A 27246-nucleotide genomic window follows, 5' to 3' on the forward strand; every position below is an offset into this window, starting at 1 on the left:
GGAGTTCACACTCTTCACCTTGACATGGCACTGCCCAGTGGATGCCAGGGGGCTGAGCTTCTCAGTGCATGTTGGTTACAGTAGAGGAGAAGGGGCTCTGAGGGTAGACCCTGTGTGTGTGTGCGTGCACGCGTGCGTGATCAGATAGCTGAGGGATTTATGTCCAAGTTCACATCTCTTGTCTCTCCATCTCCCCTGACCCCACCCCAGGGTGCTGGAGAGAAAGGAGCAAAAGGAGAGCCCGCAGTGATTGAAAAGGTGAGGGGTCTGGATTGCGAGGAGGGTGAGGGGCTTCATGATGACAGGGGTCATTGACACTCATTTCTCCCTTTAGGGGCAGCAGTTTGAGGGACCTCCAGGAGCCCCAGGACCCCGAGTAAGTCATGGCTGAGTTTCCTTCTTCCAGTCTTTCCCTTCCAGCTGAGGGGTGTTTAAGCCCCTGGAGTGAGGAGTTGGGGTGTAATGTTGCCTGGCTAAGTGGAGGGTAGTGGACATTCGAGGCTTAAAGGATGAGTCAAAATAGGGAGGATGAACAACATAGAAACTGGGCAACATAGCAAGACTCCATGTCTTTAAAAATAGCCACATATTGGCCGGGTGCAGTACCTCATGCCTGTAATCCTAGCACTTTGGGAGGCTGAGGTGGGCAGACCACGAGGTCAGGAGATCGAGACCATCCTGGCTAACACAGTGAAACCCTGTCTCTACCAAAAATACAAAAAAGTAGCTGGGCGTGGTGTTGGGTGCCTGTAGTCCCAGCTACACAGAAGGCTGAGGCAGGAGAATGGCATGAACCTGGGAGGCGGAGCTTGCAGTGAGCCGAGATAGTGCCACTGCACTCCAGCCTGGGTGACAGAGCGAGACTCCGTCTCAAAAAAAAAAAAAAAAAAAAAAAAAGCCTCATATTAAAAAAAAAATAGTGGTACCCACTTGTAGTCTCAACTACTTGGGAGGCCGAGGTGGGAGGATTGCTTGAGCCCAGGAGTTGGAGGCTGCAGTGAGCTATGATCACGCCACTGCACTCCAGCATGGATGACAGAGTGAGATCATCTCTAAAAAAAGAATAGGGGTCAGAGAGTAGCGTTGGGAGTGAGTGTGGGTCAGCATTGCATTGGGGGAGTTGGAGTGACTCTGTAGTGGGGTAGGGAGGTCAGCCTGAGGTTAGAGTCAGTGAGTGGTAGGTTGAAAGTCAGCCTAGCTCAAACTTTGCACTTCCTGTGACTCCTGTTTCTCTGTCCCCAACAGGGAGTGGTTGGCCCCTCAGGCCCTCCTGGTCCCCCAGGATTCCCTGGCGACCCTGGTCCACAGGTAAGAGACTCCCACTGGAGTGTATACTTCCCAGAGGAGTGAGGTTTGGGGCTGGGAGCATGATGGTCTGAACATAAATATGAGGGCGTGGCACTGGGGAACACCATCTCAGAGCTGGCACTGACCTCTTCTGTTCTCTGTCTCCCATCTGTGAACTATTTCTCTGGTTCCCCTTGTGTTTCTGGGGCCTACTCTTTGCTTTTCTTCTTTCACCTGTCTCTGTTTCTGAGTGTCTTTCATCTCTGTCTTTCTCCTGTTGTGACTCTGTCTCTGTCTCTCTTCTGTCTCTCTCTGTTGGTCTCCGTCTCTCTCCCTCCTCCTATCTCTCTATCTTTGCCTCTCTATTTCTCTATCTCTGTCTCTTTACCTGGCTTTTCTGTCTGTCTGTCTCTCTTTGTCTCTGTCTCTGTATGTCTCTCCATCTGCCTCCATCCTTCTCCGTCTCTCTCTCCCCTTCTCTTTGTCTCTGTCTCCATCTCTGTCTTTTCCTTTCCCCTTCTCTCTATTTCTCTCTCTTTCCTTGCCATGATCCCTCTTTGATTCTGTCTTTGTCTCTCTCCATCTCGCCCTCTCTCTCTCTTTCTGACTCATCCTTCTGTGCCTCCCCTGTCCTCGCTCTCTCTCTCCCTCTCTACGTGTCTCCACCTCTCTTCCCCCATCCCTCTCTCAGGGCCCTGCTGGCCTCCCAGGAATCCCCGGCATTGATGGGATCCGAGGCCCACCAGGCACTGTGATCATGATGCCGGTAAGGAGATGGAGTGGCCCAGCCTTGGGGAGTGAAGTCCTGGTCCAGGAGGGGGTTCTTCTGGGGGCTTCCCTCACCGCTAAATTCCTCCAGTTCCAGTTTGCAGGCGGCTCCTTTAAAGGACCCCCAGTCTCATTCCAGCAGGCCCAGGCTCAGGCAGTTCTGCAGCAGACTCAGGTGAGTGGGAGGCGTGGACGTAGTGGGAGGAACCCCAGGGAGTGATACAGCCTGGGCGTAAGGAGGGGCTGGGCAGGAGAGGAAGGATATTTTTCTCCTGTAGATGCCTCTGTGGGGAATGTTGGGGGTCTTGTGGGAGGCCTCAGGCTCTGACTCCTCTGTCTTTCCAGCTCTCTATGAAAGGCCCCCCTGGTCCAGTGGGGCTCACTGGGCGCCCAGGCCCTGTGGTGAGTAAGGGGGATGACTGCATGGAGGGGGCGGTGCATGCCATTAGTGGAGAAGAATCATCTTCTAACCACACTTCTCCATCTCTCCTCCCCCAAGGGTCTCCCCGGGTATCCAGGTCTGAAAGGAGAAGCGGGAGCAGAAGGGCCACAGGTAAGACTGGTGGAGATAGGGCAGGATTGGATGGGAAGAGCCTTCCCCCAGGACCACAGGACGTAGTGCTGGATGGGGAAAATGCCAAACGGGTTGGGGATATCCTTGCAATTCATGACTTTCCTAGAGAACAGCGGCTCATGTCTGGAATCCCAGCACTTTGGGAGGCCGAGGTGGGAGGACTGCTTGAGGCCAGGAGTTCAGGACCAGTCTGGGCAACATAGGGAGACCCTGTCTGTACAATAAATAAATATGTCCTTCCAAGCTGGGTACAGTGGCACACACTTGTAGCCTCAGCTACTTGGGAGACTGAGGAGGGAGTATTGCTTGAGCCCAGGTGTCCAGCCTGGGCAATACAGCAAGACCCCATCTCTAATTTTTTTTAGTACAATAGAATAAGTCCCTCTTTCTTCTTATTTTTCTTTCCTTCCTCCTTTTCTCTTTCTTCTAGGGTCCCCGAGGCCTGCAGGGACCTCATGGACCCCCTGGCCGAGTGGGCAAGATGGTGAGTGACAGCGAGGTCCCCAGACCACCCCTTATCCATCCCTCGACACCCAACATGAGCCTTGGCTTTGTGACCTTGGAGTCTGCTGGTGTCATGAGTGGGACAAGAGTGCTGAAGGCAGGGAATGGCAGCTCCGCTGAACGTGTGGCAAAGGAATCCAGCAGGCCGTAGAGTCAGGAAGGACTGGCCTGCAGGAGTGACGCTTGCCCTGAGATCTGAAATAGAACCGGATGAACGGATGGGGAAGTGGAAGACACAGCATGGCAAAAAAGAGGCCTGACACGTGGAAGGAAATGACAAATAAGTCAATTTCAGATAGAGTCATGCACCACATAATGGTGCTTATAAGATGATTGGCTGTGCGCAGTGGCTCACGCCTGTAATACCAGCACTTTGAGAGGCCGAGGCAGGTGGATCATTTGAGGTTAGGAGTTTGAGATCAGCCTGGTCAACATGGGGAAACCCCGTCTCTACTAAAAATACAAAAATTAGCCAGGCATGGCAGCGTGCGCCTGCAATCCCAGCTACTCGGAAGGCTGAGGCATGAGAATAGCTTGAATCCAGGAAGCAGAGGTTGCAGAGAACCATTGCACTCCAGCTTGGGTGACAGAGTGAGACTGTGTCTCAAATAATAATAATAAGAATAAGAATAAATAAGTAAGTTGCTGGCCCCATGAGATTATAATACTGTATTTTTACTGTACCATTTCTATGTTTGGGTATGTTTACACATACAAATACTTACTATAGCCGGGTGTGGTGGCTCATGCCTGTAATCCCAGCACTTTGGGAGGCCAAGTCGGGCACATCATGAGGTCAGGTGATTGAGACCATCCTGGCTAACATGGTGAAACCCCGTCTCTACTAAAAATACAAAAAATTAGCCTGGCGTGGTGGCGGATGCCTGTAGTCCCAGCTACACAGGAAGATGAGGCAGGAGAATGGCATGAACCCCAGAGGCAGAGGTTGTAGTGAGCCGAGATCGTGCCACCACACTCCAGTCTGGGCAACAGAGCAAGACTCTGTCTCAAAAAAAAAAAAAAAAAAAAAAAGTCGGCCATGGCATAGCGGCTCATATCTGTAATCCCAGCACTTTAGGAGGCTGAGGTGAAAGGATGGCTTGAGTCCAGGAGTTTGAGACCAGCCTGGGCAACATGGCAAAACCCGGTGTCTACACAAAATACAAATAAAAAATTAGCCAGGCGTGGTGGTGTGCACCTGTAGTCCCAGCTATTTGGGAGGCTGAGGTGGGAGGATTGCTTGAGCCAGGAGTTCAAAGCTACATTGAGTCATGATCATGCCACTGCACTCCAGCCTGGGCAAGAGAGCAAGACCTCAGCTCTAGAACACATAAATACATTTTTAAAAATAATATCTTAGCCTGGATGTGGTGGCTCATGCCTATAATTCCAGCAGTTAGGGAGGCTGAGGCGAGTGGATTGCTTGAGTTCAGGAGTTTGAGACCAGCCTGAGCAACAGGGTGAAACCCCCACCATCTCTACCAAAAATACAAAAACTTAGCCAGACATGGTGGCATGCACCTGTGGTCCCAGCTACTCATGAGACTGAGGTTGCAGTGAGCTGAGAACATGCCACTGCACTCCAACCTGAGTGACAGAGTGAGACCCCGTCTAAAAAAAAAATTCTTGATGATGTTGATGATGATGATGAAGTTGGGTTCCTAATTTTGGGGAGGGTTCATCATTGACTTTTGGGCTCACTTTCTCCATAGGGCCGCCCTGGAGCAGATGGGGCTCGGGGCCTCCCAGGGGACACCGGACCTAAGGTAGGTGATGGGGCTGAGGTAAAACTTGGTGGGGGCTGTCAGGCTTATGGGGTCAAGGCTCACTGGTGTCTCTGGACAGGGTGATCGTGGCTTTGATGGCCTCCCAGGGCTGCCTGGTGAGAAGGGCCAAAGGGTGAGTGTGTGAGGTCCCTCCCCCAGATCTAAGCCCTCCTCCCAGTATTCAACTCCCCCTTCTCCTCCCTCAGTATCAGAGTCACGATCCCCGTGTCACTCCTCACACCCCATCTGCCTTCCCAGGGGGCTGGTCTCTCCACCCACACCCTTCCACTCTGAACTCCCCTCTGTTCCCTCTCCAGGGTGATTTTGGCCATGTGGGGCAACCCGGTCCCCCAGGAGAGGATGGTGAGAGGGTAAGTTTGGAAGAGAGTTAGGGTCTGGTTTGGTGAGTAAGTTTGGAAGCCTGAATGAGAATCAGAGAGGAAGATCTGGAGGTCTCAGTGGCCAGCCTGAGAGCTGGGGACACACTGTGGGGTGAGGAGGTGAGACTTGCAGGTCTAGGATTGGAGTCAGGTGCCTGAATGGAATCCCATGGACTTAATCTGCAGGTTCCCAGGGATCTTGGTCTAATTCCGAGACCCCCTGGAAGGGGCTGACCAGATGAGAGGAGGTGGCTCTCCCAGGGTTGTGTCTTCCTGTTCCCAAGTAATGATGCTTTCCCACAGGGATCAGAGGGTCCTCCAGGGCCCACTGGCCAGGCTGGGGAGCCGGTGAGTATCAGGGATCCCTGGGCCCCTTGCTTGGTGCAGGGGAGGGAGTCAGGACTCCCAGGGCCCCAGGACTTATAGGCTCCTGGGAACTCGCAAGGCCACACAGAGGTGATGTGGAGATAATTCGCCTGCTCCCTTGCAGGGTCCACGAGGACTGATTGGCCCCAGAGGCTCCCCTGGCCCCACGGGTCGCCCGGTGAGTGTCACTGGCTCTCTGCATCCCTGTCTGTCTTTTTATTTGTTTGTTTGTTTGTTTTGAGATTAGGGTCTCACTGTGTTGCCCAGCCTGGAGAGCAGTGGTGAGATCTCAGCTCACTGCAACCTCCGCCTCCTGGGTTCAAGCGATTCTCATGCTTCAGCCTTCTGAGTAGCTGCGACTACAGGCACCCAAAATCACACCTGGCTAATTTTTGTATTTTTAGTAGAGACGGGGTTTCACCATATTGGTCAGGCTGGTCTCAAACTCCTGGCCTCAAGCGATCCTCCCAAAGTGCTGGGATTACAGGTCTGAGCCACTGTTCCCAGCCCCTATATGTATTTTTTTTCTCACTTTTCTGCCCTCTGCATGTCCATATCTGTTGTGGCTTCTATGCCCACTCATCTTTCTTTTTCTTTCTTTTCTTTTCTTTTCTTTTCTTTTCTTTTCTTTCTTTCTTTCTTTCTTTCTTTCTTTCTTTCTTTCTTTCTTTCTTTCTTTCTTTCTTTCTTTCTTTCCTTTCTTTCCTTTCTTTCTTTCTCTCTCTCTCTCTTTCTTTCTTTCTTTCTTTCTTTCTTTCTTTCTCTCTTTCTTTCTTTCTTTCATTCTTTCTTTCGTTCTTTCTTTGTTTTGACAGAGGTTTGCTCTTGTTGCCCAGGCTGGAGTGTAATGGCGTGATCTCTGCTCACTGCAACCTCCGCCTCACAAGTTCAAGCTATTCTTCTGCCTCAGCCTCCTGAGTAGCTGGGATTACATGCCTGGCTAATTTTTGTGTTTTTAGTAAAGACAGGGTTTCACCATGTTGGCCAGGCTGGTCTTAAACTCCCAACCTCAGGTGATCCGCCCGCCTCAGCCTCCCAAAGTGCTGGGATTACAAACATGAGCCGCAGTGCCCGGCCCCGCCCACCTTTCCACCTGCATCTCTCGGTGTCTCAGACTCAGGCTCCCCGCTTGTTGCTCTGTCTTGGTCTCACATCCTCTTTTCCCCTAGGGTGTGACTGGAATTGACGGTGCTCCTGGTGCCAAAGGCAATGTGGTACGTGCCCCTTGCCCTCTGACCCCAATTGTCCACATCTCTATTCCCTTCCATGACTGACCCACCCCCCAAGTCAATTTCACTAACGCCTCAGCACCATGACCCCTCTCAGCTTCACTGAAGCCCCACTTTCTCCTCAGGGTCCTCCAGGAGAGCCAGGCCCTCCGGGACAGCAGGGAAACCATGGGTCGCAGGTTTGAACTATCTTTCCCAATAACGGGGCATGGGAGTGGTCAGTTGAGACCTTAGACCACGCCCAGGCTTCCCAACCTCCACACTCACCGCTTCTTTCTTATGCCTTCCCTCCTCTTCTTTTTCTGTCCCCAGGGACTCCCCGGTCCCCAGGGACTCATCGGCACTCCTGGGGAAAAGGTGAGTGACAGCTCCACCTACCGCAACCTCCTCAAGTCTCCTTCCTTCAACTCTGTTGCCAGGAAAGTCTTCCCACCAGGACCCCTCTGTTAGCTCTGGATAGTGATAAACTGCAGCATTCCCTAAGCCAGCCCAGAGTTACAAAGTGTCCTTGTTGGGGAAGGATTGGTTGCAAGAAACAGAAACCCACCAAGGCTAGCGCACATAAGGGATATTGTCAGGATACAGAGAGCCCACAGAAGCCTGTCACAGAAGATATTACCAAGATGTACAGGCCCTGCGGGCTCATCTTTGTTCTCTGGCACATCTGCTTCCGCCTTCCCTGGCAGACACACTTCTTTCTACACATATCTTTTTTTGCGCGGCGGGGACAGCGTCTCACTCTGTCACCCAGGCTGGAGTGCAGTGGCTCAATAATGCCTCACTTCAGCCTTGACTTCCCTGGGCGCAGGTGATTCTCCCACCTCAGTCACGCGAATAGCTGGGACTATTGGCGCATGCCACCATGCCTAGCTAATTTTTCTTCTCTCTCTCTTTTTTTTTTTTTCTTTTTTGTAGAGATGGGGTCTCCCTGTGTTGCCCAGGCTGGTCTTGAACTCTTGTGCTCAAGCAATTCATCTGCCTTGGCCCTCCAAAATGCTAGGATTACAGGCAAAAGCCATGATGCCCAACTGGGCATTTTTAAAGAGAGGGGTGTGCCCATGAATCCTCTATTTCAACATGTCTTTTGCACTGTTTTAATTCAATTTTATTTATTATCTTTGTGGGTACAGTGTAGGTATATACGTATGGAGTACATGAGATGTTTTGACACAGGGATGCGCATAAAGAATCGTGTCATGGAGAATGGGGTATCCGTCCCCTCAAGTATTTATTCTTTGTGTTACAATAGTTATACTACTTTAGTTTCTTTTCTTTTTCTTTCTTTCTTTTTTTTTTTTTTTTTTGAGATAGAGCGCAGTGGTGCAATCTCGGCTCACTGTAAGCTCTGCCCCCTGGGTTTCACGCCATTCTCCTGCCTCAGCCTCCCAAGTAGCTGGGACTACAGGCGCCCGCCACTACACCCGGCTAATTTTTTGCATATTTAGTAGAGACGGGGTTTCACCGTGTTAGCCAGGATGGTCTCGATCTCCTGACCTCGTGATCCACCCGCCTCAGCCTCCCAAAAGTGCTGGGATTACAGGCATGAGCCACCATGCCCGGCAGTGTTGTTTTTTTTTTTTGATGGAATTTCACTCTTGTTGTCCAGGCTGGAGTGCAATGGCATGATCTCAGCTCACTGCAACCTCCGCCTCCCATGTTCAAGTGATTCACCTACCTCAACCTCCCAAGTAGCTGGGATTACAAGTGCCCACCACTACGCCCAGCTAATTTTTGTATTTTTAGTAGAAACGGGGTTTCACCATGTTGGTCAGGCTGGTCTCGAACTCCTGACCTCAGGTGATCCACCCTCCTTGGCCTCCTAAAGTGCTGGAATTATAGGCGTGAGCCACCGCACCTGGCCTATTTTAGTTATTTTTAAATGTACAATTAAATTATTACCCGAAACCGGGCACAGTGGCTCACGCCTGTAATCTCAACACTTTGGGAGGCCAAGGTGGGCGGATCACCAAGGTGACCTGGCCAGCATAGTGAAATCCCGTCTCTAATAAAATTACAAAAATTAGCTGGGTGTTGAAGTCCCGGTTACTCCAGAAACTGAGGCAGAAGAATCACTTGAACCTGGGAAGAAGTTGCAGTGAGCCGAGATCGTGCTTCTGCACTCCAACCTGGGTGACATGTAAATGACTATAGTCACCCTCTTGGGCTATCAATCTTGTACTGTTTTTATATTCTTCCTTGCAACCTTCCCAGAAGCAGTGGATTTCTGAGGATCAGAGAGGGAAATAGGCTTGCCTGGGGTCACACAGCAAGTTTGGGCAGAGCTGGGATAGATTTCCTGGCCAGTGAGGTCTGCTTATTTCCTAACCTTGAGGCGGCTGCATGTCTGTGTAGATCTGATCCTAGTGGTACTCCAGGGCTCTGAGCACCTCTGTCTCTCCCCTGCTGTTCATCTTCTTTCAGGGTCCTCCTGGAAACCCAGGAATTCCAGGCCTCCCAGGAGCCGATGGCCCTCCGGTAAGAACCATGAGCTGGGAAAAGTAGGAAGGAGAAGGGGGAAGCTTGGGAATTGGAATGGCGAGTTTTGGTCTCTGACAACTTAGAATGTTTCTTCCCCAGGGTCACCCAGGACATGAGGGCCCCACGGGAGAGAAAGGGGCCCAGGTGAGTGACCAGGAGATTAGGCTGGGTTGGGGACGAGGGTCGGGAGGCAGGGCCTGGAGTCAGGAGTCAGGGGCCACAGAGGAGAGAGATGAGGACTCTTAGAATGTGGAAAGGACTGTCTGGAATGCCACTGACCTTATCTTCCTCCCAGGGTCCACCAGGGTCGGCAGGCCCCGCAGGCTATCCTGGACCTCGGGGAGTGAAGGTAGGTGATACTGGGGGCTTGCGGGTAGGAGTGATTTACCAGCTTTGGGTTCAGGGATATGCAACGCAGCTCCATCGGAAACTTCTGAATGTGTGGAGGGGGAATCAGTTGGTCAGGCCAGACCAACTGATTGGTCTGTGGGACTGTGGTTTGGAGCTGCACAGCCAAGGACAGCTTTATAGTGTGGTTGTCACCTTGTCACCTTGTTGTTGAAAACAGCTAAACCCATTAGAGACCAAACACATTTATTTCTTTTTTCTTTTTTTCTTTTTCTTTTTTCTTTTTTTTGAGACAGAGTCTCGCTTTGTCACCCAGGCTGGAGTGCAGTGGAGTGATCTCGGTTCACTGCAACCTCTGCCTCCTCCCTGATTCAAGCGATTCTCCTGCGTCAGCTTCCCGAGTAGCTGGGACTACTCGGGCATGCACCACCAGGCCCGGGTAATTTTTGTATTTTTAGTAGAGACAGGGTTTCACCATGTTGGCCAGGTTGGTCTCGAACTCCTGACCTCAGGTGATCCACCCTCCTTGGCTTCTCAAAGTGGCTGGGATTACAGGCGTGAGCCACTGCCCCTGGCCCAAGGGTTGTGTTAACTCAAACTCAGAATCACACAATCTATATGCACAGTAAAGCTGGGTTAAGCCAAGAGCTGCACCCTGGCTAAATAGAGGTGCAGGGGCGTTAGAGTTCACGTCCATGTGGAAGCTGAGTCCAGTGACATTGTAACCAAATACAGATGTAATTTACCTGAACATGTGTGCATTAGACAAGCTTAGACACTCTATAATCAAGGAATTGGCTATACTGTAGCAGGCACAGAGTCTGGCATGCATCACCCTCAGAGTTACATTGTAGCCAAGCATAGTTACATTTTTTATCTGTTTTTGTTTTTGTTTTTTTGTTTTTGAGACCTGGTTCTGCTCTTGTTGCCCAGGCTGGAGTGCAGTGACACCATCTGGGCTCACCACAACCTCTGCCTCCCGGGTTCAAATGATTCTCCTGTCCCAGCCTCTCGAGTAGTGGTATTACAGGCATATGCCGCCATGTCTGGCTAATTTTTGTATTTTTAATAGAGAAAGGGTTTCTCTGTTGGTCAGTCTGGTCTTGAACTCCTGACCTCAGGTGATCCACCCGCCTTGACCTCTCAAAGTGCTGGGATTACAGGCGTGAGCTACCACGCCCAGCCCTAAACGTTTTATTTTTTAGAGACAGGGTCTTCTCTGTTGTCCAGGCTGGAATATAGTAGCATAATCATGGCTCACTGCAGCCTTCAACTCCTGTGCTCAAGTAATCCCCTCATTTTAGCCTCCTGAATAGCTAGGACTATAGGTGTATGCCACCAGGCTTGGCAGTTTTTTCATTTGATTATTATTATTATTATTGAGACAGGGTCTCACTCTGTTGCCCACGCTGGAGTGCAGTACCACCATCACAGTTCACTCACTGCAGCCTGGAGCTCCCAGGCTCAATCAGTCCTCCCACCTCACCCTCCCAAGTAGCTGGGACTACAGGTGTACGTCACCACATCTGGCTACCTTTTTTTTTTTTTTTTTTTTTGTACTTTTTGTATAGATGAGGTTTTCCTATGTTGCCCAGGCCGGTCTGGAACTCCCGGGCTCAAGCAATCCTCCAGCCTCTGCCTCCCAAAATGTTGGAATTATAGGCGTGAGCCACCATGCCCAGCCTCTAGTTACATTAATTGATCCCTAGTTGAGCCTAGTTACATCGTAACCAATCCCTACCTGTAGTAGTTGAGTCTAGTTACATTGTAGCCAAAGCTAGAGAACAACTTGCAGCCAAGCTCAGTTACATTGTTTCTCTGTGGCTGGAGACGAACCACATGGGTTGTATTGGATCCAAGTGCATTGTCATTGTAGCCACTGAGCTCAGAGATGTTGCAGCCAAGCGCAGTGTTCAGAGTTTGGTATGAGCAGCATCCAGACTTGTACTAAGCGCTGTCTCCATAGCCAAGCACAGAGTCGCCTTGTAGCTGGCACAATGGGGAACATTCCTTTGCCTCTATAATGAGGTCCGGGCCTGGAATGTTCATCCTCTTTCTTCTGCCAGAAGGAACTGTGGACAAAGCGTCTCCAGGAGATGGGAATCACTTACTTGGAAATTTGGCCTTCCCCGCACACCCCCGCACAGATGACCTTGGGAGGCCTCCAGTGGGGAGGGAGGGGTCTCTGGGGAAAGATCATTTCTTCTGAAGCTGCCCCTCCCAGCTTCTGCCTAGCATCCTCTTGGGACTATCCTGGCTGCTTTAGAGCAGGGGACTGAGTTTGGGTTCCTTCTTAAGCAGGGAAGAAGCTTGAGAGCTTTTTTATTTTTCAGGGCACTTCAGGCAACCGGGGCCTCCAGGGGGAGAAAGGCGAGAAGGTGAGGAGAGAAGAATTCATCAGAGGAGAGGGAGCCCCAATCATGGGGTCCTGGTTGTGTCCCTTCCCCGAGGCCCTCACTTCTGGCCTCTGTCTCTCTCACCCAGGGAGAGGACGGCTTCCCGGGCTTCAAGGGCGATGTGGGGCTCAAAGGTGATCGGGTAAGACCAGCTCCAAATGAGGGGTGGTGTGGGTCTGGGGGGCTCGGAGAAGATGGGAAGGGGATGAGCTGGGGCTAGACAGAGCAGGAAGGACAAAAGATGGATATTAAAGACTCTCCTTTTTCTTCCAGGGGAAACCCGGAGCTCCAGGTCCCCGGGGAGAGGATGGTCCCGAGGGGCTGAAGGGGCAGGCGGGGCAGGCTGGCGAGGAGGGGCCCCCAGGCTCAGCTGGTGAGAAGGTAAATAACTCCACCCTCCAGCCTCCCATAGTCAAGGGGTCCCCAACCTTTTCCCTCTGCCCTTTTCCCTTTGCCCTTTAATTAAACCTTCGACCTCAGGAGGTTGCTACCATCCTTGTCATCTTTAATTCCTCAGCTCAGCATTATAGAGCAATTTAATGCACCCAACTTATGTGTTTATCTCCATAACCAACACATGCAATAGGCATTTTCATCCCATTTTACAGACAAGGAAAACTGAGACTTGGAATGGCTGATTGACCTGCCCAAGGATATGCCCCTAGCAGGCAGGAGCGAGGACTTGAACTTTGTTTCCCTGACTCCCATCCCATTAGCCCATTCACCATGCCCCAGCTTTCCTCCTCTGACCTCCAGGTTGCAATTTCTGACCTTTGTCCCATAACCTCTCTGCAGGGCAAGCTTGGTGTACCAGGTCTCCCAGGTTATCCAGGACGCCCTGGACCTAAGGTAGGAAGCTGGGGTTGGAGGTAGAGATGGAGATGGGCAGGATTCAGAGACTAACGTCCGGGGGTCCAGGCTGTGGTCTTGGGGGATGAGCTGCCCGCCCCAAGGGCCATTGAGAGAATGTAAAATGTGGGCTTTGGCCAGGCATAGTGGCTCATGCCTATAATCCCAGCACCCTGAGAGGCTGAAGTGAGAGGATTGCTTGAGCCCAGGAATTCAAGACCAGACTGGGCAACATCGTTTTCTCTACAAAAACATATAAAAATTAGCCAGATGTGGCCAGGCACGGTGGCTCATGGCTGTAATCCAAACACTTTGGGAGGCAGAGGCAGGCGGATCACTGGAGGCCAGGAGTTCAAGACTAGCCTGGCCAACATGGAGAAACCCCGTCTCTACTAAAAATTCAAAATTAGCCAGGCATGGTGGTGCATACCTGTAATCCCAGCCACTCGGGAGGCTGAGGCAGGACAACCGCTTGAACCCAGGAGGCAGAGGTTGCAGTGAGCCAAGATCATGCCATTGCACTACAGCCTGGGCAATAAGAACGAAACTCCATCTAAAGAAAAAAAAAAAAAAATTAGCCAGATGTGGCTGGGGGCAGTGGCTCACAGCTGTAATCCCCACAATTTGGGAGGCAGAGACAGGTGAATCACTTGAGGTCAGGAGTTTGAGACCAGCCTGGCCAATGTGGTGAAACCCTGTCACTACTAAAAATACAAAATAATTAGCTGGGCATAGTAGCATGCACCTGTAATCCCAGCTACCCAAGAGGCTGAGACAGGAGAATTGTTTGCCACTGCACCCCAGCCTGGGTGACAGAGGGGTACTCTGCCTCAAAAAAAATTTTTTTAAGTGAGCTTTGGCATCACACAGACTTGGGCTCAAATACCCTCTTACCTGCTACACGATCTTGGGCAAGTTTCTTGAGCCTGTTTTCTCTGCTGTGAAACAGATGTCCCAGTAATTTCCATCTCATCATTTTGATTATAATAATGTTGATAATGGTGATGATGACAGTGATTATAAAACTGTAGGATCCTTTCGTTTGGTGTGATTAAGTTTCATTCACCAACAATATCAGTAAAGGGGAGAATCATAGAATCATAAAATACACATCTTACATATCTTGAATTAATTATAACTTATAGTCAAATGTACTTATGCAAAAACGTACTTATATAAAAACATAACATTTGTTTGCCAATGTTTTGATGGGTGAGGATACTGATGAGATTCATTTTTCTGCCTAAACTACACCCATATTATATCACTGATGAGTTCTGTTTCTATAGAGTAGAGGAGGAACCTAAAGACATTTGGGGCCGGGCACCATGGCTCATGGCTGTAATCTCAGCACGTTGGGAGGCTGAGGTGGGTGGATCACCTGAGGTCAGGAGTTCACCACCAGCGTGGCCAACATGGGAGAACCCCATCTCTACTAAAAATACAAGAATCAGCTGGGTGCAGTGGTGGGTGCCTGTAATCCCAGGTACCGGAGGCTGAGGTGGGAGAATTGCTTGAGCCTGGGAAGCGGAGGATGCATTGAGCTGAGATGGTGCCACTTACTCTACCCTGGGCGACAGAGTGAGACTCTGTCTCAAAAGAAAAAAAAAAAATAGACATTTGGGAAGATAACTGAGGGCAGAATCCTCCTAGAGTTTCACATTTTTGCTCTGTTGAGCTGATAGTTATCTCACCTACATTGAAGTTGACAGTTTTTTTTTTCAGTGATTTCCCTTTACATTGACTCCTTTTCCTTTAACTTAGTTTTTTAATTTTTTCTTTTTAATGATTGGGAAAAAAACTTTTAACTTAGTTTTAATAGACAACTTTATTTTCCTTCCTTTCTTCCTTTCTTTCTTCCTCCCTTCCTTCCTTCCCTCCCTCCTTACATCGCCCTCGCTTTTCTTTTTTCTTTTCTTTTCTCTTTTCTTTCTTTTCTTTCTCTCTCTCTCTTTCTTTCTTTCTTTCTTTCTCTCTCAGTCTCTCTGTCTCTCTTTCTTTCTTCTTTTACTTTCTTTTATCTTTTTCTCTCTCTCTGTCTCTTTCTTTCTTTTCTTTTTCTTTTTCTTTTTTTTTTTTTTTACATGAAGTCTTGCTCTGTCACCGAGGCTGGAGTGCTGTGGCGCAATCTTGGCTCACTGCAAGCTCTGCCTCCCAGGTTCACGCCATTCTCCTGCTTCAGCCTCCCAAGTACCTGGGACTACAGGCGCCCGCCACCATGCCCGGCTAATTTTTTGTATTTTTTAGTAGAGACGGGGTTAGCCAGGATGGTCTTGATCTCCTGACTTCGTGATCCACCAACCTCGGCCTCCCAAAGTACTGGGATTACAGGCGTGAGCCACCGCACCTGGCCTCTCTCTCTCTCTTTCTTTCTTTCTTGCTTGCTTGCTTGCTTGCTTTCCTTTCAGACAGGGTGTCGCTTTGTCATTCAGGCTGGAGTGCAATAGTGCAATCATAGCTCATTGCAGCCCCCAATTCTTGGACTCAAGCAGTCCTCCTCCCTCAACCTCCTGAGTAGCTGGGAACCACAGGTGCACATCACCTGACGAATTTTGTAATGTTTTACAGAGACAGGGTCTCGCTATGTTGCCCAGACTGATCTCAAACTCGCAGCTTCAAGTGATTTTCCTACCTTGGCCTCCCAAAGTGCCGGGATTACAAGTGTAAGCCACTGTACCTGGCAGACTAAGGTTTTAGAAAGTCCTTGTGTGCATGTGTTCAGGACCCTCGAAGAGTGTTGGGGCCAGGTGTGGTGGCTCACACCTGTACTCTCAGCACTTTCAGAAGCTGAAGTAGGAGAATCGCTAGAGGCCAGGAGTTCAAGACCAGCCTGGGCAACATAGTGAGACCCCATATCTACTAGAAATGTATTTTTAAAATTAGCTGGACATGGTGGCGTGCATCTGTAGTCCCAGCTATTCAGGAGGTTGTGGTAGGAGGATCACTGGAGCCCAGAAGGTTGAAGCTGCAGTGAGCTATGATTGCACCACTGCACTCCAGCCTGGGTGACGAAGTGAGGCTTTGTCTCTTAAAAACAAAACAAACAAAAAAAGAGTATAGGGACCATGGAAACCCCAGATGGGAAGGGAGAGTAGAGGGAGCCTGAAATGGGCTTTGAGGCGGGATGCCACCACAGACTGGGTAACTTGGGCAACTGTTTTTTCTGATCTGAACTCAGTCTGCACAGTGAGGTGTGGGAGAGGATATCAGAGCCTGTGATGTCTTTCCCCAAGTGGAGGAACGGTTCCTCCAGCATGGACTGGAGTCAGACAAATATTAAAAAGGACTCACCGTGTGCTAGGCAGTGGGGTATAAGACCAGTGAGCTATGCCACAGTGGGGCATTGAACAAGTAAGTCAATAAGGGTCATTTCAATGCAATTGTTCTTCAGAAAACAAAATGGCAAAATGTGACAGACAGAGGGTAACCTGGGCAGTGTGGAAGCCAGGATGGTGGCAGAAAGGCACTCTAAGGAGGTGACATCTGAATGAGATCTAAATAGTCAGGAATGGCTGACTTTGTGGAGACCTAGGAGACAAGAATTTCAGCCAAAGAGAGTGGCCAGTGCAAAGGCCCTGAGGCAGGAATATACTGCTGTGCCCAGGGAACATGGAGGAGGTCAGTTTTGCTGCAGTGAAATGAGAAGGGAGGAGAGGAAGTGAGAGGAGAGAAGAGGGCTGCCTTGTAGGAGGCTGGGGCTATAGAGACTAAGGAAGCTTCTGGAATCAGTGACCTGGAAATGCCTCAAAGGATGGTATGAGGGACCAGTTCCACCCACCACTCACTCCTCACCCTCATGTCTTCTTTCTAATTCTCTCCACTCAGGGATCCATTGGATTTCCTGGGCCCCTGGGACCCATAGGAGAGAAAGGAAAGTCGGTGAGTCATGACCGGGGGTAAGGGAGAGGGGCGAACTTGTCTGAGGGGAACAGCATGTGTGGTTGTGTCTGATGATGGGTGGACCCTGAGTGTCTGTGTCTATGCCTGGAAGCACTTGTGTGCACACATGCTATTGTATGCAATGCATGACACGTGTAGGTGATTACACATGGTATTACCATGAATATGACTTTAAGTATGTGTATGTGTGTTTCATGTATCTTTTTTTCTCTCTTTTTTTTTTTTTTTTTTTTGAGACGGAGTCTCGCTCTATTGCCCAGGCTGGTGTGCAGTGGTGCGATCTCCGCCTCCCAGGTTCAAATGATTCCCTGCCTCAGCCTCCCGAGTAGCTGGGACTACAGGCGCCCGCCACCACGCCCGGCTAACTTTTTGTATTTTTTAGTATAGACGGGGTTTCACCGTGTTAGCCAGGATGGTCTCCATCTCCTGACTTCGTGATCCACCCGCCTCGGCCTCCCAGAGTGCTGGGGTTACAGGCGTGAGCCACTGCACCTGGCCTCATGTATCTTTCAATATAGATGAGACAGAGTTCGAATGCTGCAGCCTGCAGGCCTGTGCCTGGGTGAACAAGGGCATGAATCTGCATGCACTTTGCATGATGGTGGGCATAAATGTGTGCAAGAAGCTTGTACACATGTGTGTGTTTCTGTGCACACTGAGTGATGTGTATACAGGCATGTATTGTATTTGTGTTGCTACAGTACACATGTATTTACATTCACGAGTGTATGTGTACTGCTGTGCTTAACAGGACAAAGTCCTCAGATGAATCCGGGTCTGCATATGTTTACAGTGTGTATACATGTGTACAAGAGATGTATTACATGATGAGTTCTGTGTCATCTTCAGGCTGTGGATTGCCAAATGCATGCCATGATTGCATGCAATCATGTATGCATACTGCACAACTGTGATAAATATATGTCTCTGTGGGCAAACATGCTTGCACGTTTGGACTCTGTAGATGCAATCATAGTTATAATTGTGTGTTTGAAATCTTTGTGTGGTTTTGAGTACAAGTTGTATTTGTGTGTATGTGTATGACTGAAAGGCTTGTGAATAAATGTGTGGCAGACAGCTTTCTGGGTCTGTGACTGGGTGCCTTTTTGTGTTTGCATCATGCCTTTGCACCCTAATTCTCTTCTGCTTTCTCTCTTACAATTTATTTTCAGGGAAAAGCAGGGCAGCCAGGCCTGGAAGGAGAGCGGGGACCACCAGTAAGAAAATAGAGAGTGCCCCCTACCCTGCTGGGACCTGGGGACAGGGCTGGGAAGGAAAGGTGGTGGAGAGGTCATCAGAGGGCAGGGAAAGGGTTTGGGTTATATCAATGTCCCTGGAGAGGGAGTCACAAGGGGAGGGGACCTGGAAGACTTGGTCTCATCTCCCAGGCTCCCCCAACCCCTCATATCTGATCTTTGCCTTTTTTTTTGTTCAGGGCTTTCGTGGAGAGAGGGGGCAACCGGGTGCCACAGGGCAACCAGGCCCCAAGGTACGGGATGGGTGGGCAATCAAGGCCCCCCATGCCTCAGGCTCAGCCAGTCCCTCCCAATTCTTCCCAGTTGAGTTTGTTCTGGGGCCTGAGTCTCATTCACTCTGTCCTAGGGCGATGTGGGCCAGGATGGGGCCCCCGGGATCCCTGGAGAAAAGGTGAGTGTGTGTGTGTGTGTGTGTGTGTGTAAATGTGCATGTGTATGTGTGTCAGAGAGAGAGAGAGATTCTGAGTGGAGGACAAGTCCAAGAGATGAAGAGACATTATAACGCAGTGGTAAGAGCACAGCTTAATTGGGTGTGGTGGTGCATGCCTGTAGTCCCACCTACTCTGGAGGCTGAGATGAGAGGATTGCTTGAGCCCAGGTGTTGGAAGCTGCAGTGAGCTAATCACACCACTGCACTCCAGCTTGAGTGACAGAACAAGACTCCATCTTTAAGAAAAGAAAAAAAGCACAGCCTCTGAAGTCAGAGAGCCATGAGTTCAAGTGCTGGCTCTGCCACTCACCTACTGTGTGACCTTGGGCAAGTCACTTAACCTCTCTGTGCCTTAGTTTTCTCCTCTGTAAAATGGGAGTAACCTCAGTCTCCCAGCCGCAGTGGTGAATAAAATGACTGACTGTGCAGAGAATGCCCTGCCCATGCCTGGCATGCAGTAAGCACTCAATGTGTGCTAGATCCTATTGTCATTATGTGGGGCTCAGGGAGTGGGCAGGGAGGCAGGAAGGATGAGACAATGACTTCCGGTTCCATTTCAGGGCCTCCCTGGTCTGCAAGGCCCCCCAGGATTCCCTGGGCCAAAGGGCCCCCCTGTGAGTGAGGTCACCCTCATTGGGGGTTGGGTGGGTGGAGGATGAGGGAAGGGAGGAGGCCCTGTATCTGTGCCCCAACTCTTTCCCACCTCATCCCCAGGGTCACCAAGGTAAAGATGGGCGACCAGGGCACCCTGGACAGAGAGGAGAATTGGTGAGTAACCCCTCAACCTTTGATTCCTGATCCTTTTTTCGTGTGTGTGTGTGTGTGTGTGTTGTTTTTTTGTTTTGTTTTGTTTTTGAGACGCAGTCTCACTCTGTCACCCAGGCCAGAGTGCAGTGGGGCGATCTTGGCTCACTGCAACCTTTGCCTCCCGGGTTCAAGCAATTCTCCTGCCTCAGCCTCCTGAGTGGGATTACAGGCGCACGCCACCATGCCTGGCTAATTTTTGTATTTTTAGTAGAGACGGGGCTTCATCATATTGGCCAGGCTGCTCTCAAACTCTTGGCTTCGAGTGACCCACCCGTCTCTGCCTCCCAAAGTGCTGTGATTACAGGCGTGAGCCACCGCACCAGTGGCCAGATTCCTGATCCTGTCAGGTCTTCCGTCTCCCTGTCCCCCATCCCTTCCCCCATGTAACACCGCCCACCCCCATTTAATTTTTCTCTCTAGGGTTTCCAAGGTCAGACAGGCCCGCCTGGACCAGCTGGTGTCTTAGGCCCTCAGGTCAGAATGGACTCCATAAACCTCCCTTGTTTTGTGCCATTTGGGGGATACTTAGGGGAAAGCTGGACTCCTAAGTGACTCCCCTGGGCCACCCCAACTCAAGAGGTACCTTCTTCCTCACCAGGGAAAGACAGGAGAAGTGGGCCCTCTGGGTGAAAGGGGGCCTCCAGGCCCCCCTGGACCTCCTGGTGAACAAGGTCTTCCTGGCCTGGAAGGCAGAGAGGGGGCAAAGGTGAGACACTGTCCATTAGAGATCTTGGTTGAACGTCCAAGATCAACCAAAGGCTCAGAATCAGTCTCATGGGGGAGGGGGCCCTGAGTCACAGACTGGAGGGAGACATCCCCTCCCTGGAGCTTGACTTCCCTCCTCTGCACTCCTGCAGGGGGAACTGGGACCACCAGGACCCCTGGGGAAGGAAGGGCCAGCTGGACTCAGGGGCTTTCCCGGCCCCAAGGGGGGCCCTGGGGACCCGGTGAGTATCTTTGGTGACCCTCCTGCATGTCCCTTAGAGAAGGAAAGGATGGGGGGTCAGGGGAGGGATGGGGGAATGGCATTTGGGATGTGGGAAATGATGAAAGCAAAAAAATGCTGGAGGGAACTGGAGAAGGCAGACCCCTCAAAGCTCAGTGTCCAGTCCCAGGAGAGAGGTGGGGACTGTGAGCTCCCCACAGAGGAAGACAGGACTTGGGGACACCCTTGGGAGTCTCTTGACTGTGAATTATCTCCTACTTCAGGGACCTACTGGCTTGAAGGGTGATAAGGGCCCCCCGGGGCCTGTGGGGGCCAATGTAAGTATAACCCCCTGTGCTGGGTGGGGGCAGGGTGGAGGGAACTCAAGGTGTCTTGGAAGCTTGACATTGTCATGATAAAACCCATGATGGAGGCTGAGACAGGCAAATCACTTGAGGCCAGGAGTTTGAGATCAACCTGGCCAACACGGTGAAACCCTGTCTCTACTAAAAATACAAAAATTAGCTGTCTCTACTAAAAATACAAAAAATTGGTGGGCGCCTGTAATCCCAGCTACTCTGGAGGCTGAGGCAGGAGGATCACTTGAACCTGGGAGGTGGAGGTTGCAGTGAGCCAGGGTCAGTTCTGTTGCTCACTGGCTGAGCTGTTGTATTCCTTGGCAAGCCTCAGTTTCCTTGTCTATAAAATAGATGATGAGAAGCCTCATCTCATGTATGATCACAAACCTCACTGAGATCATTTATCCAACAAATACTTACCTGTGTGTTGGCCACCAACATATAAAAACCCCTTTTCTTGGGCCAGGTGTGGTGGCTCATGCCTATAATCCTAGCTCTTTGGGAGGCTGAGGCTGGAGGATCACTTGAGCCCAGGAGTTTGAGACCAACCTAGGCAACATAGCCAGGCCCTGTCTCTACAAATATATAAATATATATATGCTGCCAGGAGGACTTTGGCTTTTGTTCTAAGTGAGATGGGAGCCATGGGGGTTCTTGAGCAGATGGGGAATGTGCCCAGCCCCTCAAGTGCTCACAGGCACCCTCTGGCCACTGCAGGAAGGGAACAGGTTAGATATAATCCTGGTAACCACAGAACTCAGTGCCTGGTGGCTTAAAAATCCTCCACAAAGGAGAGCTACTACTGGTATTATTCCTGATTCGTCACCCTGTTTTCAGGGATCCCCTGGTGAGCGGGGTCCTGTGGGCCCAGCAGGAGGCATTGGACTTCCTGGCCAAAGTGGCAGCCAAGGCCCCGTTGGCCCTGCAGGCGAGAAGGGGTCCCCGGTAAGTGACTTGCCCATCCCATTCTCAGGGCCTCCTCAGGGTCTGGCCCTGCCACATCCCAGGACACGGCTCCCGCAGGACATTCTTGCCCTGACATCCCCCTTTCCATTTCCCACAACAGGGAGAACGTGGCCCCCCTGGCCCCACCGGCAAAGATGGGATCCCAGGGCCCCTGGGGCCTCTGGGACCCCCTGGAGCTGCTGGGCCTTCTGGCGAGGAAGGGGACAAGGTGAGGGGCTCACAGAGAGGAAGGGTCCAGGGGAGGATGGGGGTGAACGGAAGCTGGGTCTTCATCCCATTTCTTCTGCAGGGACATGTGGGTGCCCCTGGACACAAGGGGAGTAAAGGCGATAAAGGAGATGTGGTGAGTGGAGATCCCCAGTGAGGCGGGGTGGGGTGGGTAGCAGAAGAGAGAGGAGGCCATGGATGTAGAGATCATTCTTCACGGGGTAGGAGAGGCCGTGGAGTTTTCTGCCTTCTAGGGTACCATCTTGATACCTACATGCAACAGAAGGTACTTGAGCTTCCTGGAGCAATGGGTCCACAGAACCCAAATGCAGAGAGGATAGGGATAGCTGGGGCTCCCAAAGAACTGGAAAGGCACTGGGGTGCGGGTAACCTCCTTCTCCATTCTTAGTGACATGTCCTTCCCTCTGCCCGTGACTCTGCATGGCAGGCACTGAGGCATTTGATACCCAACTTCCCCGCGAACATCAGCCCCAGTGTCTTGCATCATTGAGCCAGCTTCATCTCTGGGTCTTGGTGGAACTTGTGAGAAAAGGTCCTGATGGCCAGGGCTTGGCTTAGGACAGAAGTTTGTCTGATCCCGTCAGTTGGTGGCTGAGAAGACAGGATTTGGGGGGATGTAGCTGTTGCTGCCTGGTAGGGGGTGTGGGTTGGGAGGCAGTGATTGATAGCTCCAGTGCCCTCTCTAATCTTAAAACTGAGGGAATTTTTTGATTTTGTTTCCTGTTCTCCCAGGGCCCACCTGGACAACCAGGGATACGGGGTCCTGCAGGACACCCAGGTCCCCCGGTGAGTGGCCCCAGCTTTGCAGTCCTTCTCTGGATCCTTGATGGGAGGGCTAGTGGGAGCAAATGACAGTGGAAGCACACTGACTCAATCCAAACCTCAAACCCAACCCTGATCCTCCCTCAGTACCGACACCCAATGTGAACTCAATCCAAGAATTGGAGTCAATCCTAATCCAACCATGTCATCCCTTCAGTACCAACACTCTGTATGAACTCACCCTCAGAATCTTATTCAATCTCAACCCAACCATGTCTTCCCCTCAATACCAACACCCAATATGAACCCAACCCCAGATTCGGAGTCAACCCCAACCCAACTATGTCTTCTTCTCAATACCAACACCCAATGTGAACTCAACCCCAGCATCTGGCCCAATTCCAACCCAACCATGTCTTCCCCTCAATACCAACACCCAATGTGAACTCAACCCCAGCATCTGGCACAATCTCAACCCAACCATGTCTTCCCCTCAATACCAACACCCAATGTGAACTCAACCCCAGCATCTGGCACAATCTCAACCCAACCATGTCTTCCCCTCAATACCAACACCCAATGTGAACTCAACCCCAGAATCTGGCCCAATTCCAACCCAACCATGTCCTCCCCTCAATACCAACACCCAATGTGAACTCAACCCCAGAATCTGGCCCAATTCCAACCCAACCATGTCCTCCCCTCAATGCCAACACCCAATGTGAACTCAACCCCAGAATCTGGCCCAATTCCAACCCAACCATGTCCTCCCCTCAATGCCAACACCCAGTATGTACTCACCCCCAGAATCTGAGTAAATCTCAACCCAACCATGTCTTCCCCTCAATACCGGCACCCAATATGGACTCAACCCCAGAATCTGGTTCAATCCTCATCCTCAACCTTCATCTGCCCCTCTATATCGATGTTCAATATATACTCAGCCCTAAAATTGAACTAAATTCCGACCTAAACCCAGCTCTGAACCCCATTTCAGCCCCAGTCTCAACTCTGCTTATGACCTTAACCTCAGTCCTACTCAAACCTTATCTTCAGCCAGACACGGTGACTCATGCCTGTAATCCCAGTACTTTGGGAGGCCAAGGCGAGTGGATCACCTGAGGTCAGAAGTTCAAGATCATCCTGGCCAAAACGGTGAAACCCCATCTCTACTAAAAATACAAAAAAAACTTACCCAGGCATGGTGGTGGGCCCCTGTGATCCCAGCTACTTGGGAGGCTGTGCCAGGAGAATTGCTTGAACCCCGGAGGCAGAGGTTGCAGTGAGCCAAGATCACACCACTGCACTCCAGACTGTGTGACAGAGGGAGACTCTGTCCCAAAAAAGAAAAAAAAAAAAAAAAAAAGAGAGAGAGAGAGAAAAAAAAAAAGCCAGGCATGGTGGCACACGGTTGTAATCCCAGCTACTCGGGAGCCTGAAGCAGGAGAATCGCTTGAACCAGGGAGGCAGAGTTGCAGTGAGCAGAGATCTCGCCACTGCACTGGAGCCTGGGTAACAGAGTGAGACTCCTCAAAACAAAACAAAGCAAAGCAAAACAAACAAAAACAAACAAACAAAAAGGACCAACCAAACAAAAGCCTTATCTTCCAATCTCTTAACCAAGCCCTGACCCAGACCTGTCCTTGTGTTTATTTATTACCATACAATAGGAACATATGGCCCTATCCTTAACCCCAACTCTGACCCACTCTTCCAATGCTGACCCCAGACCTGAACTCAAACTTTGAATATGACCCTGGCTCCAACCTCAAACCCAACCCTAAATTCCATCTGAACCCCATTTGAACCCTGCCCATGACCTGAACCTCAACAGCAAATCTGACTCACTGTTTAACACTTTGACTCAACCCTTGACTTCATTCCCAAGCCCTGTTCCTTAACCTGGACCCCATCTCCAACTCAACCCTGACCCTCCCTAAACTTAATCTGAATCCTGACTCCAACCCTTAACCTCAGTCTTGACCCTTGAGACTCAATCTACCCTAATCTCCGACCCAGACCTTAAATGTGCCCCTGTTTGTATTCTTCCAGGGAGCAGATGGGGCTCAGGGGCGCCGGGGACCCCCAGGCCTCTTTGGGCAGAAAGGAGATGATGGAGTCAGAGGCTTTGTGGGGGTGATTGGCCCTCCTGGACTACAGGTGGGTATCTGGGTTTGGGGGTGGCACCTCTGATTCTGCCTACCTGGTGCCCCAATCTTGGTTCTTTGTTCCACAGGGGCTGCCAGGCCCTCCCGGAGAGAAAGGGGAGGTCGGAGACGTCGGGTCCATGGTATGCACTCCCAGAGGAAGGTGGGAGCGGGAGGGTGGTGGGGTTATAGGGTGGGGGCAGGCATTAGATTCATTTGAGGGACATTGTCATTTTAAGGGCCCTGAGGGTCACCAGCATCGAGAGTGGTATCTGTAGTCACTGTGGCCTTTGAGGGGGAGCTGTGGTCACTGGATACTAATACTGACCTTCCACAGGGTCCCCATGGAGCTCCAGGTCCTCGGGGTCCCCAAGGTCCCAGTGGATCAGAGGTGAGAACTCTTGGGGGGCCAGGATGGCTCAGAAATGGGGACACCCATTTCCTAAGAAGAGGATGTTGGGATTCCACTGTCCCACTCCTACCCCTTGCTGTCTCTCCAGGGCACTCCAGGACTGCCTGGAGGAGTTGGTCAGCCAGGCGCTGTAGGTGAGAAGGTGAGTGAGGGAAGGCAGGGGCTGCAAGGGGAGAAGAGATGAATCTAGTCCTATTGGGCAGGGACATTCTGGGGAGCCCCTCCCTGTCTACTAGGATGGGACCTTTCCCCACTCTCACTTTGCCTCCTGCAGGGTGAACCAGGGGAGGCTGGAGACCCAGGGCCTCCAGGAGCCCCAGGCATCCCGGTGAGTGACTGTGTGATGTGGTCCCTGCACCCAACTCAGGGAACCCCTGACCCCTGGGCATCTTGGGCCACTTTGACCTCTGGGCAGTCCAAGGTCATCCATTCACCCCTCTCCTGTGGCCATCCCTGACTACCTTGAGGAAGGACACCTGGAAGGTCTCAGATAGGGCTGCTATATACAGTTTTGCAGGTTGCACACTGCACAAGACTGCATGGCCCAGGAGATAGGTGAGGGCTCAAATCTGAGTCATGAGTCCTGACTTGAGGATGAGTTGCCCAGAGGGAGCCCCTCTTCTAATTTGCTCAAGAGCAGCACATGGGCTAGGCCGACTTTGCACATAACCAGTGGGCACCTAGACCGTCCAGATCTTTCACTGTCATAAGTCCCAGCTCCTTCTGACCTTTGACCCTTGGACCACCTAGGCTACTCTGAACCCTGACCCTAGAAAAGTCCCAGACCACCCCAGTGCCTGAATCCAAGTATGCCAATCCTTGATCCCTGGAGAGTCCAGACCACTCTGACCACCGACCTCTTTCTGTAAAGGGGCCCAAGGGAGACATTGGTGAAAAGGGGGACTCAGGCCCATCTGGAGCTGCTGGACCCCCAGGCAAGAAAGGTCCCCCTGGAGAGGATGGAGCCAAAGGGAACGTGGTGAGTCCTGGGGGGAAGTGGGGACAGACATGCGAGGGGGCACTTGAGTGTACTTGAAGCCCTCCCAAACTTTGTTTTTTTTTTTGAGATGGAGTCTTGCTCTGTCACCAGGTTGGAGTGCAGTGGCATGATCTCGGCTCACTGCACCCTCTGCCTTAGGGGTTCAAGTGACTCTTCTGCCTCAGCCTCCTGAGTAGCTGGGACTACAGACACGCACTACCACACCTAGCTAATTTTTGTATTTTTAGTAGAGATGGGCTTTCACCATGTTGGCCAGGATAATCTCGATCTCCTGACCTAGTGATCCGCCTGCCTCGGCCTCCCAAAGTGCTGGGATTACAGGCGTGAGCCACCGCGCCCGGCCGAAGCTCTCCCAAACTTCTAGCCAGGGACTGCATCCTCTAATTTACTGATCTCATGAGCAACCCCCAGAACATGGATGAATGAATTAATGGGTGGATGGATGGATGACTGAATGAGTGGATGAATGGATGAATGAGTGAATTAATGAAAGGACAAGTGAATAACTCAGTGGATGGATGAATACGTGAGTGAATAAATGGATGAATAAATGAGTGAATGAATGGATGAACGAGTGAATGAATGGGTGAATGAGTGAATTAATTAATGGAAAAATGAATAAATCAGTGAATATATGTATATGTGAATGAATAAATGTGTACAAATAAATGAGTGAATGAATGAATGAATGAGTAAATTAATGGATGAATAAGTAAATTGATAGATGCATGAATGTGAATGAATGGATGAATGAATGAGTGGCCAAATGGACAAACGAGTAAGTGAATGAGTGAACGGATGCAAGAATGAATGGATAGATCCACAAGTGAACAAATGACTGAAGAGATGAGTATGAATGAATGGATAGATCCATAGGTGAACAAAATGACTGAAGAGATGAGTGAATGAATGGATGGATGGATGGATGAGTGAATTAGTGAATAAATGTGTGAATGAAACAAAAACGTACAGTGGTTATACATCATTGAATGGCATAAAAGTTGGTTTCACAGCAGACCATTCTAATGTTGTAAAGGTTAAGGTTGAATTGGGTCAGATTTGGGGTGGATGTGGGATTTGGCCTTGAGGTGAAGGTTGAGGCCCTTCTG

The 27246-nt window shown here is 50.7% G+C and overlaps 1 protein-coding gene across 1 annotated transcript in view; it reads left to right on the forward strand.

Annotated features, from left to right (window-relative positions):
- COL5A3 (collagen type V alpha 3 chain) overlaps nt 1-27246 on the forward strand; it is a 50499-nt gene that overhangs the window by 12410 nt on the left and 10843 nt on the right. The window contains exons 9-51 of the mRNA XM_037992519.2: nt 211-258; nt 335-376; nt 1246-1308; nt 1979-2053; nt 2147-2230; nt 2401-2457; nt 2555-2608; nt 3060-3113; nt 4846-4899; nt 4979-5032; nt 5217-5270; nt 5583-5627; nt 5770-5823; nt 6815-6859; nt 7000-7053; nt 7187-7231; nt 9296-9349; nt 9452-9496; nt 9648-9701; nt 12034-12078; nt 12185-12238; nt 12370-12477; nt 12892-12945; nt 16771-16824; nt 18018-18062; nt 18281-18334; nt 18448-18492; nt 19092-19145; nt 19246-19299; nt 19759-19812; nt 19937-20044; nt 20196-20285; nt 20548-20601; nt 21460-21567; nt 21689-21796; nt 21878-21931; nt 22549-22602; nt 24631-24738; nt 24815-24868; nt 25063-25116; nt 25226-25279; nt 25412-25465; nt 26009-26116. Of these exons, the coding sequence (XP_037848447.2) occupies nt 211-258; nt 335-376; nt 1246-1308; nt 1979-2053; nt 2147-2230; nt 2401-2457; nt 2555-2608; nt 3060-3113; nt 4846-4899; nt 4979-5032; nt 5217-5270; nt 5583-5627; nt 5770-5823; nt 6815-6859; nt 7000-7053; nt 7187-7231; nt 9296-9349; nt 9452-9496; nt 9648-9701; nt 12034-12078; nt 12185-12238; nt 12370-12477; nt 12892-12945; nt 16771-16824; nt 18018-18062; nt 18281-18334; nt 18448-18492; nt 19092-19145; nt 19246-19299; nt 19759-19812; nt 19937-20044; nt 20196-20285; nt 20548-20601; nt 21460-21567; nt 21689-21796; nt 21878-21931; nt 22549-22602; nt 24631-24738; nt 24815-24868; nt 25063-25116; nt 25226-25279; nt 25412-25465; nt 26009-26116 (2664 nt within the window). The remainder of the gene's footprint in view (nt 1-210; nt 259-334; nt 377-1245; nt 1309-1978; nt 2054-2146; nt 2231-2400; nt 2458-2554; nt 2609-3059; nt 3114-4845; nt 4900-4978; nt 5033-5216; nt 5271-5582; nt 5628-5769; nt 5824-6814; nt 6860-6999; nt 7054-7186; nt 7232-9295; nt 9350-9451; nt 9497-9647; nt 9702-12033; nt 12079-12184; nt 12239-12369; nt 12478-12891; nt 12946-16770; nt 16825-18017; nt 18063-18280; nt 18335-18447; nt 18493-19091; nt 19146-19245; nt 19300-19758; nt 19813-19936; nt 20045-20195; nt 20286-20547; nt 20602-21459; nt 21568-21688; nt 21797-21877; nt 21932-22548; nt 22603-24630; nt 24739-24814; nt 24869-25062; nt 25117-25225; nt 25280-25411; nt 25466-26008; nt 26117-27246) is intronic.

The sequence above is a fragment of the Chlorocebus sabaeus genome, chromosome 6 (genome assembly GCF_047675955.1).
Source record: "Chlorocebus sabaeus isolate Y175 chromosome 6, mChlSab1.0.hap1, whole genome shotgun sequence".
Taxonomy (NCBI): domain Eukaryota; kingdom Metazoa; phylum Chordata; class Mammalia; order Primates; family Cercopithecidae; genus Chlorocebus; species Chlorocebus sabaeus.